The 12,052-nt window shown below is 32.9% G+C and overlaps 1 protein-coding gene across 1 annotated transcript in view; it reads left to right on the top strand.

Annotated features, from left to right (window-relative positions):
* The window catches only part of LOC114324165 (plasminogen), a 132,147-nt gene that overhangs the window by 104,554 nt on the left and 15,541 nt on the right, over positions 1 to 12,052 (top strand). The window contains exon 2 of the mRNA XM_028271918.2: positions 9,876 to 10,151. Within this exon, the coding sequence (XP_028127719.1) occupies positions 9,876 to 10,151 (276 nt within the window). The remainder of the gene's footprint in view (positions 1 to 9,875; positions 10,152 to 12,052) is intronic.

Here is a 12,052-nt window from a genome sequence, read left to right as displayed (position 1 = left end):
ATATAAAAACTTAATATGTACTTCTAAGGCAAATCTTATGGTTGTAACCAAAACGGAGTTACAACCAATGAACATCAGGATATATGAAGTTAGAAAGAGTCAACAATATCACCTATTTGGGCGCCAACGTTAACGATAACTGGGATGTAAACAAAGAAATAAGGATACGTTATTAAGGATATTGAAAAAGATAGAGTCGCCTTCTATACACTAAAGAAAATTCTCATTTGATGATGAGTTCTAATAGAAGATCAAAATTAGAGAGAATTCGAAACGAGCATATTATTTATAATAAATGAAATGGATATGGGCAGAAATATACAACAAGAGATTGAACAGAGATAATTAAGTTGGTTTGGCCATGTTAAGAGAATGCCAGAGGGAAGGAAGGAGGAAAAGGAGTCGTCCACGCCGAAGTTGGAGAAATGAAGTCATTCCCATGAAGAAAAAAGGGCAGTGTCTTTTTTGACGGAGTTTTTAATTGGGTTTGTGAATTGGCAAAACACTGGAGCGGTTGGACATTGTACAATCGAGAATAATATTTTCAATCTGAATATTATCAATAAATAAATAGTTATCAATAAAAGATAAATAATAATAGTACCTATATAAAAGACACATATTTGTTCAAAAATTGTTAAAATGGTACCCTTAGGTACCGTTTATGCATTGGTCTACCGCAGCCTATTGTTGTGTTGTTATAGACTGGAATATATCTCAGTGCAAACACAAATAAATTATAAGACGTTAGCAATCATTGGAAATGTGTAGTTTTATACTGAAAGTCAATAACTATACTCATAGACGTAACAACTTCATTTTTGCAGTCCACTTTTTCTGGCAGTATTGCGAATTTTAACTACAGTCAAATTCAAATCAAGTGACAAAAGACTAAAATAAATATCACTATCAATTTATTATTTTTGCCTCAATTTTGATATTTTTTTTTATTAATCGTATAATAGAAAGTCTGCTTCATTAGTTTGTTGTTGCAATGTATTGATCCCCAACTTAATCAAAAATTCTCAAATCTCCCAATAATAATAGAATGAACAAAAAGAGAGTCGACACATCACATCAAGATATAAAGTCCTTTTGGTCCGTTTTGTGAAAACGATTTCCGGACTGGACGTCCGTGAATCACTTGTAGTCTAGCTCTGAAGAAACCGGAACCAGGGCCACCGCTAAAGTGTTGGCCGCCCGTGTGCAACTTAAAATTTGCCGCCCCCCTTCTAACACTGTAGTCGTTTTAACATAGGTACTGGTATTTAAAGAAATGTGCAGGAGACCGTAACGCGTATACGAATAATAATTGCTCTGATCTCGACGTTACTTTTAGACCTGGATCCCGTGTATAAAAAAAAGTTATTATTGTCAATAATATGTCAATAATAATTATACAGAAATGCGCTCTTGCACTATTTAATACCTACATGTGTAAGTTTTGTTTACAAGACTACTTACAAGTAGGTCTGGATCCCGAGTACCAAAAAAAAGTTGATTAATAGCAAGCTGAAAATTTGTAAATAGCTTAACGGTGAACACTGTAACAGGGGAAGTTTTAATTGTGGAACAGGTTAAAAATTTGGAACGTCAGACTACGAAAACGTTCCATGCATTTTGTAGGACATAACTTCCAATTGATTTGTTACCATTTCATTAAACTCTCATGCAAAAATCAGACTGGTGTTTATCACCAACTGGGCATTGGGCATATTAATGAGTGGAATACGAAAAACATTTAAAATGACAGGAATCATGTTGGTTAGTAATAGCAGTCTGATTTTTGAATGAGAGTTTAATGAAAGGGTAACAAATCAATTGGAAGTTCTGACCGACAAATACATGGGGGACGTTTTCGTAGTCTGACGTTCCAAATTTTTAACCTGTTCCACAATTAAAACTTCCCCTGTTACAGTGTTCCCATACATCAAAGTTTGCTCGACTAGACACCGTTAAGCTATTAACAAATTTTCAGCTTGCTATTAATCAACTTTTTTTTGGTACGCAGGATCCAGTCCTATTTGAAATAAAGTAGTGTGCAAAATAATCGGGCACACTACTATAATTTATATTACCGTATATTACAAACAAAATCATTTATCAAAAGCGTGTCTAAAATCATCAAATTCTTACCTTAGGCTGAACTATAACCCATCTATAACAATAGACCGATAAGCATAAAGGAACAATATTATAACAGAACAACCATCGAGTAATAAAAAAGTTGTTTTAAACCATCGACTAATAAAAAATACTTTTATATTACTCAATGAGAGCAACTTAACAAGCACTTATCTAAATTTTCGGAAAGTATCCTATTGTCGTATCGTACTCTCTTAACAAATCATCAATGTTCAGAATTTGAAAAAAATCGCATATTATATTATGGACATGGACCACGTAGATAAAAATATCTTAAGTCCGAAAGCCGCCAGCCACTTTGAATTAAAAAGCTTTCCCGGAACTACTTTATGACTGCAGCTGCAAAAGGGCAGTTCATATAATAAATAACATTTTCTGACATTTTTGTTTAGATTGTTTGGAATATTAGAGTTTATAGAAATATCTGACTCATTACTATTTAATTATAGGATTATTATCAGTAACCTGCTTTTGGCTGCCCCTATAATCGGCCGCCCGTGTGCGATGCACACTTTGCACACATGGTAGCTGCGGCCCTGACCGGAACCTTAGTATCGTTATTTGTGTAACCGTGTTGCCAATGATCAGAGCATTTACCATCTTAAACACCCATCTACCCTCCAACTTAGTAGATGGTACAACACAAGTGGCACCCAACGTGAGACCTGATCTTCTTCTCTTTACCTACATTCAAAACTCAAGTACGCATGTACAAGTGTATTAAGTTTAACACTAAAATAAAATGGAGTCTTCTATTACCTCGTTCCTCAAACTGAACTAAATTGACTAGGAACTAAAAATCAGGTAAAACAAATAGACCTGTTTCCGAAAAAAGGCGATTCTCAAAAAAGCCTTAAAGCCACTCCGTTTGCCAGATTTTTTTCTATTTAAACAAATTCTTTGAAAATTATTTCCGGACTAAAAGTGAAAAACTCAAAAATGTGTTATTTTCATTACAATTATTGTAATTTATTGTCAAAAAATATAGTAGTCAATGTAAAACATGCCACAAAATAACAATGACCATTTGTAAATAATAATCCACTGTCTTTTAGAGGAAAAACATTAAACAGACAGATGAAATTAATATGCATGAGTTAAACCAATATGAATATTTAAAAAATTCTTAAAATATTTTCATTAGAATCATATTTCACGTCAGCTGCACCTATTTTTCATTTTTTTCTTTGTAGCCACAAAAAAGATTAAATTATTATCATTAAATTACTCGAAATTAAAGATCTTGAGTTCAATGTCAGTTTTGTCGTAACTTTTATCTAAGAAAAAACTCGTTTTTAATTGATTTTGGGGAAACCTAATCATAATATTATTATTTATCAAAAATTCATTAAATTGTTTGGGTATTCGAATATTTAATGTTGTAATAATTATTATAATATCTACATCTGACACACTTATATAATCCAGTCGCGTAGACAACTTCAACCCCTGTTTTAATTGTTGTTTTTCTTTAATGGTTAGAAGAGAAGGTCCTAATATGATCCCCATTTTCTTTTTTTTAATATCTTTTTTCTTTTTTATGATGTGGAATAGACGGAAAATGTAAAGGTTAACACCTATTCCAGCATATCCCATTGGCATAATTTGAGCAATAAATCATGTTATTGAATACTCCAGAAGGAGCCCCTTGTAGCGGAATCATTTAGTTAGTGACTTGTAACCGTTGACCTGAAGATGCTCTGCATACTGTAGAGAGCGAAACCGATCGCCGGAATAAATAACATTAAATAAATTAAATTATATCGTTACAATAAATAATTAAGAGTATGTCTGTCTTTTACTTCATCCAAAATGAACTCTCATATGCAACCCATTCAACATAATTTTCTGAGTTCTATGTTTAATAATCACGACAGCTAATTCGACAGACTATGATGCACTGAAAGAAGGGCTTGGTATGAACTTTATAATAATAATTATACCTTTTATTTGGGTAGTTCTTGTTGTTCCTTTTAGAGCGACATAGAGACGTTGATAGAGAGAGTCGCTCTGTCGTACTCCAATTGCTGTTTCTATATCTTTGGATGTTATTATCGATACAGTCGATCCTTCCATTCTCAGAGCTAGGTTCCAGGTTTTTCATGTCTTCTATTAGGGCGGGCCTTATTAGGCTGTCTTGTTTATTGACTGTTTCTCTCTAACTCTCTGCTGGTAGTCCCCTATTTTAGTTTCAAAAGTATTTTGAGAGTATTGGTGATGATGTGAATGATGTGAATATTTTGTAGCAGCTGTTTAAGAATGTTGCTCTTCTGCACTGTATTGTCACCTTTCTTTAGAATAGGAATTAGTCACTCTGTTTTCCATTATTCGAGCATTCTTTCTTCTTCCCAAATCCTTGAAGTTCTTCTCCGACTCGTTTTATTAGCTCATTTAGGATTTCGTCTGGGCCTGCTGCTTTCTTTTGCTTTAGATTTCTTATCACACGTAAATAATCCTCACATCAAGGATTTTTTATTTTGTGTTTATTATCAAGGTATGTTTCTTTTATGCATTCGTGAGTACTTTCTTTATCCTTAATGTTGTTCTGAAGCTATTTCCTTGTGGCATTTTTATAATCAACTATTTATAATGGAAAATAAGCCACAATTTTACCAAAAAAAGATTTTATTAACGTTTCGAAGCCCAAATCGGGTTTCGTGGTCAAAATACAAAATACTACTAAAATAAACAAAAAAGTTGTTGCTAAGTAAAAAAATGCTTCTAATAATTTATTTAATCTGACTCATTTATATTGGCAATTCAGATGTATATTATACTTTTTAAAGTAGAAGACTTTAAAATGATATCGCCCATATTTATGAGTTGCGTTCCTGGGACGACTTTACTAAAAGATAGTTCATTCGATTACATGAAATCAATCCCAACTCAAGAATATCCGTCACAAAAAAATATCATAGCATGTGATCTGTCTTTAAAAAGACAACCAAATGCAACGATGCCAGTAAAATTCTCGCGTTAGAGATTCCACAGTAAATCACGAGGGAAAACCAGGAAAAAACCTCGTGATACTATCCCGACAACGTAAGTATTTGGTCTTACATTTAATTTACTTTCAAAAAATTAATACCAAATTCTGACTTTAATATGTTTAAATTATAAATAATGTTAATAATAAGTAATACTAAAATATAAAATTTGTACTAACTCGATATGTTATTGACTTACTAATCGTGGTATTTTATTTCTATTGACTTCCTCTTTCAGTATGAAATATATTTAGTCCGTTCTTTAACGGTAAAATATTGCAAAACCTCTAAATTTTAAAGAACCGCTTGGAATGACATGAAATTTGGCATACACATAGCTAACAAGTCAAAGAAAAAAAGTGATATTGTGCCGATATGTGCTTTTGCCCTGGGGGTGGTTTTCACCCCCTCTTGGGGGTGAAAAAATATTCGTCCAAAGAAAGTCAGGAAATGGATAAACTGGCTAATTTTAAGTAACTTTTGTTCTATAGACTTTTTTCACTAAGTCAATACTTTTCGAGTTATTTGGCAGTGAATATGTTCATTTTTTCAACAAAATAACCACGCTTTTAGACAGTTTTTCGCAAATAACTCAAATAGTAAGTATTTTGTCGAAAAAACATTCGTAGCAAAAATATAGCCTGTAAAAAATTTTAAAAAATGGTGTATATATCACGTCTCTACACCTGGTAGGAGCAGAGTTATTGCTAATGAAAAATAGGTTCATATTCGTCAAATTCCAAGTGGAATACTTTAACGTGAAATAACCAAAAATGAAGCACATTTCGGGGAAAACTCATTACAACTTATTTAAAGTGTTTAAAAAAAGCTTCATTTTTGTTTTATAAAAAAAATTTCTAGCATCAAAATTAAACAAGTTGCGCTCAAAATAAAGTTAGTCCCTTTTGTTTTTGGTAAAAAAATCGAGAAAATCACCCCCTAATTAGTATCTTAAATGAACTTAATCGTTACGACTTCACAAGTTTCTTAACTCGTGTATATATTGTTTATATGATCTGTAAGTTTCATCGGTTCAAAGTCCTTATTATTGAAAGGGTTGTAGTTAAAAAGGGTTGAACGAGTCACTAATTACGAATGTATGCAAATTTAGAAACACCAAATCTTAATCAATTTTTATCTAACAGAAAAACAAAAAAATACATGATATTCAGAAAAGCAAATCTGACTTTTTTTGTTTTTCGAGATTTTTGGTATCTCTAACAATTTTTAAGTTATTTTGAAAAAAAGCATATTTTTCAAAATATAAATTTTTAAAAATTTTAATTTGAAACCAAATTTTTTCAAAAATAAGCACTTTGAACCGATGAAACTTACAGATCATATAAACACAACATAAGTAAAATAATTTGTGGAGCGGTAACGATTAATCTCATTTAAGTTGCTAATTAGAGGGTGGTCTTCCCGATTTTTTTTTGCAAAAACAAAAGGGACCAACTTTATTTTGAGCGTAACTTGCTTAAATTTAATGCTAGAAACGTTTTGTAAAAACAGAAATAAAGCTTTTTTTAAACAATTTAAAAAAGTTAAAATGGGATTTCCCCAAAAAGTGCTTAATTTTTTGGATATTTCACGTCGAAATATTCTATTTGAAATTTGGTGAATATGAATCTATTTTTCATTGGCTATAACTCTGGTTTTACGAGATCCAGAGACCTAACGCGTACACCTTTTTTTTTACTTTTTTATAGGCTATATTTTTGCTAAGAACGTTTTTTTCGACAAAATACTTACTTTTTGAGTTATTTGCGAAAAACCGTCTAAAAATGTGGTTATTTTGTTGAAAAATGGACATATTCACTCGCAAATAACTCGAAAAGTGTTGACTTAGCGAAAAAGCTCTATAGAACAAAAGTTACTTAAAATTAGTCAGTTTACCCATTTCCGGACTTATTTTAGACATATATTTTTTCACCCCCGAGAGGGGGTGAAAGTCACCCCCAGGGCAAAAGCACACATCGGCACAATATCACTTTTTTTCTTTGACATGTAAGCTATACGTATGCCAAATTTCATGTCAATCCAAGCGGTTTTTTAGAATTTAGAGCAAAAACCGTGAAAGAATGGACTAATTTTCTTAAACCAATTGTGTCGCAAATTCCTCGGTAGAATGCAGTAGGATGTGGTTACCCATGTGGTTGCGAAATAATATTTACACTGGACTGCTTTTAACTATAATTATAACTATAACTAGAAACGTAAACACTGACATGCGGTATGTGATACCGCAAGACAACTTTACGTCAACGTAGCTCAAAGACTAAACCATAAAACTGCAGCAGTTGACAGCAGGTACAATTACACACCACTTGAAGGTACACAGATGGTGTTCTAGGAATCTTTTATAAAACAGGTTTTACGGCAAAATATATTTTCGACGCGGTATAGCATACCGCATGTCAGTAGGGCAGGACCATTGGCTGTCGAGTAGTCGAGTGTCTAGCGATACGCCAAAACAGTCTGAAATTTATGAAACATACGCTAGTAAAGATCTGAAGAAACATGCTGGAACTAAATAGAACACAATAGCACTCTTTATATAAATATGTAAAGAATCCATTAATATTCGGTTTATAGAAAGTTACATCACTATTAGACCGACACGCCCGTTATTAGTAGGTAATATCGAATTGTGTAACGTTAAGTTTTTGAATTTTTATGACAGTTTTGATAGAAAAGAAATTATAATTGCCAATTAGAGACATAAAAATTATAGAAATATTTATATAATATAGTAAACTTGGCCAACGGCGTAGGTCAACTTTTTGATCAATAAAGAAATTAATAATTTATAAGTAATTCATTTTAAATTAAGCGAAGAAACAACAACAAAACTCACTTAACGATTTTTAATAATTTATACGGCCAGAACAAAGACGTCAAAGAGGGACGGGGCGTTATACCTCTTCTTCTTCTTCTTCTTCTTCACGTGCCATATCAGAATTATCCGACATTGGCGATCCCCATTGCGAAGGCTTCTCGATCTTCTGCAATATGGAATAATTGTCCTGCGTTTGAGTCCATTCACTAATAAAAAAAAAATAAAAACCTTATCTTGTAAAAGATATATTTAAAATCCCTAAAAAGGCTATATCGCAATAAATCGTTTTCGGAATCAATATTCCATCATCAGTGTTATCACCTAAAATAAGTATAACTCTATAAGTAAAGCAAACGTGAGGTTAAATTTTGACAAAGGTAAAAAAAGTGAATAGATAGTTATACTTAAAGGTTTACATGCTTTAAGCCACCAAAATATACGGGTAAAAACCCTTGAGTTGTTTTTAAACAGTTGAGGTTACATTATATTATCCGATTTTAAAGGATGTTAAAAATATTTCCATATTAACCCCTGGCATCACATGACATTAACCATATTGGTTGGAAAATTTGTAGGTAGGACCTTACATGGCAGAGTTTAGGCACAGTATAGGATTCCTCCTGTGGTTGACAGACTGTAATAATATGTGTAGTTACTTCAGCCAAAGAATTTAAATTTTGTGTTAATATTTAAAATAATAACAGTAGTGAAAAGTGAAAAAACATTTGTTGGGATTAAAATCAATCTACCCTAAACAAATATGATGGATAAGTGTAAAAATTACAGGATCAAACAAAAGTAAATTAATACTTACTTTAGGGTAGGCAATTACCATTACATAATTATGTTGTTCTGAAGCTATTTTCTTGTGGCATTTTTGTAATTAACTAGTTTTGATGGGAAATAAGCCACAATTTTACATACCTAATTATCTTTACAAATCATAGGTGTTGTATATGTATTAATATATTGAGCTAATAATCTTAGATAATGAAAAAGACCATTATGTGGCCATTATATAGCCCTTTTTAGGGATTTTAAATATATGTACCTTTTACAAGATACAGTTTTTATTTTTTGTGGTTTATGGTATACAGCTAGTTACAGGAATTTTTCCTTGTGATATTTTCATTCACTAATGTTTTTTATAACCAAGAAACCTGTCCATATTTCAACGGTATAGAGAAGAGTCGACCAGATGTAGCATTTTGATAAACATATGTACTCAAATTTAGAGTTTTATTCGAGAATCACGTAGCAGTCTTGATATTTTTGAAAGATTTTCTGGCCTGTTCTATTGTCGATCTTATCGATGCAACATCCCAGGTAATCTTTTTCTCATAGGCATCTTTCAGTGCGTCACAGTTTTTCGCTTTCTTTCTAACGCATTAAATTGTATGTGATAGAAAAAAAGGCACGTCCGTGATTACAGACATTTATAACATTTATTCTAGTGGTCGATAGATGGCGCTATAATCGAGAAAAAAAAATATTTACGAATTATATAATATATCTACGAATATAATCTGTACAATTTATAAGACTATACAAATCAAAGAAAATACCATTTTATAAATGCAATAAACACAATTGATTTGTTTTTATTCCAAATTGAAAATAAAATGTGACTGTCAGATTTAACTAAAATGTCATGTTAGAATAAATGTTATAAATGTGTATTATTACGGACTTACTTTTTTTCTATCATTTGTGACGCACTGAAAAATGCCTATGAAAAGGACATTACTTGAACTTATTGACCTGTTCTAAAATGCACCCTTCTGTTTTCCAGGTTTGTGATGCATTTTGGTTTTGGTTTTTATTTTGGTTAGCCACATAAACTTTTATAAAATAAAATAGCCTACTATATTTATGTGTTTTATTTACCATAGTTTATGTTTCAGAAATCAAGCAACCACCATCACGAAAATTGGAACAAAGACTCGGAATTAGACATGTTCCTCGAAAATCCTCGCTACCACTACAACAACCACACGCAAGAATACTCAGACTGGTCGTTCTGGAGTAGATGCTCACACTGTCTGCAGAGAAGAATGAAGGAATGTATTAGTCCTGCTTGTGACGGCTCAAGGATATACGAAGAAAGGCCTTGTAACAAAAAAAGATGTAAAAGGAAAAGCAAGCAGAAGGAGAAGTTTCAGATTGTTCATTTAAATGTGGTAAGTGTATTTATTAAAACATTTTTATATACTTGGCTTAGTCTTTGTCACTATGTCCGGCAAATTTTGTAATTCATTTTAAACATACTTCTATGCTACCTAGGCACCTGAAATTTTCAGAATAGCTCAGAGCTAGTTAACCATGCACTATTTAACTGCTATTATATGGATATGTAGTTTTAAGGGAGCTAGAGCTCTTTAAAGATGGCGTCTTGGAATTAGTTTTTCTTAAATATCTCCAGAGCGCTTCTATTTAGAAAAACGAAAACTGGTACGTTTATTTATCTTCCAATGATAAATCAATTTCTTCAATTGCGACATTCTAGTACCAGTCATATGTAATTTCGACTCAATTCAAGCTTTCTGCTTAACCCAGGTATAAACATACCAAAAGGCACCGCCAGGAAAACATTCCACTTTGCGGTTCAGAGAGCCCATATGAAACGAGTCTTTGTACTCTATGCAGAGTATGGCATTAACAAAATAAAAAAATCTACGGTTTCGTTTTGATTAAAATCTGTCTTCCTCCATCCCCCTATAGTACTATTTCCGGGTCTACCTGTTGTCAAGGAGGCTCTAAGGAAGACAGATTTTTACCATTCCGACCGTAGATTGTCGATATAAATTAAAATAATTTATATCGCAGTATGGATAGAACGCCCTCTAACGGGGAATAAGCGAAATGAATTTCGACTCAATTCAAGCTTTCTGCTTAACCCAGGTATAAACCTTATTTTGTTAATGCCATACTCTGCATAGAGTACAAAGACTCGTTTCATATGGGCTCTCTGAACCGCAAAGTGGAATGTTTTCCTGGCGGTGCCTTTTGGTATGTTTATACCTGGGTTAAGCAGAAAGCTTGAATTGAGTCGAAATTCATTTCGCTTATTCCCCGTTAGAGGGCGTTCTATCCATACTGCGATATAAATTATTTTAATTTATATCGACAATCTACGGTCGGAATGGTAAAAATCTGTCTTCCTTAGAGCCTCCTTGACAACAGGTAGACCTAGAAATAGTTCTATCGGGGGATGGAGGAAGACAGATTTTAATCAAAACGAAACCGTAGATTTTCTTATTTTGTTAATGCCATACTCTGCATAGAGTACAAAGACTCGTTTCATATGGGCTGTCTGAACCGCAAAGTGGAATGTTTTCCTGGCGGTGCCTTTTGGTATGTTTATACCTGGGTTAAGCAGAAAGCTTGAATTGAGTCGAAATTTATTGCACATTTACGTTGCACAACTTATGGCATCTATGCAGAGTATGGCATTAACAAAATAAGAAAATCTACGGTTTCGTTTTGATTAAAATCTGTCTTCCTCCATCCCCCGATAGTACTATTTCTAGGTCTACCTGTTGTCAAGGAGGCTCTAAGGAAGACGGATTTTTACCATTCCGACCGTAGATTGTCGATATAAATTACAATAATTTATATCGCAGTATGGATAGAACGCCCTCTAACGGGGAATAAGGGAAATGAATTTCGACTCAATTCAAGCTTTCTGCTTAACCCAGGTATAAACCTTATTTTGTTAATGCCATACTCTGCATAGAGTACAAAGACTCGTTTCATATGGGCTCTCTGAACCGCAAAGTGGAATGTTTTCCTGGCGGTGCCTTTTGGTATGTTTATACCTGGGTTAAGCAGAAAGCTTGAATTGAGTCGAAATTCATTTCGCTTATTCCCCGTTAGAGGGCGTTCTATCCATACAGCGATATAAATTATTTTAATTTATATCGACAATCTACGGTCGGAATGGTAAAAATCTGTCTTCCTTAGAGCCTCCTTGACAACAGCTAGACCTAGAAATAGTACTATCGGGGGATGGAGGAAGACAGATTTTAATCAAAACGAAACCGTAGATTTTCTTATTTTGTTAATACCATACTCTGCATAG

Source organism: Diabrotica virgifera, chromosome 3, assembly GCF_917563875.1.
Source record: "Diabrotica virgifera virgifera chromosome 3, PGI_DIABVI_V3a".
Taxonomy (NCBI): domain Eukaryota; kingdom Metazoa; phylum Arthropoda; class Insecta; order Coleoptera; family Chrysomelidae; genus Diabrotica; species Diabrotica virgifera.
This window is presented reverse-complemented; position numbering and strand designations above follow the sequence as displayed.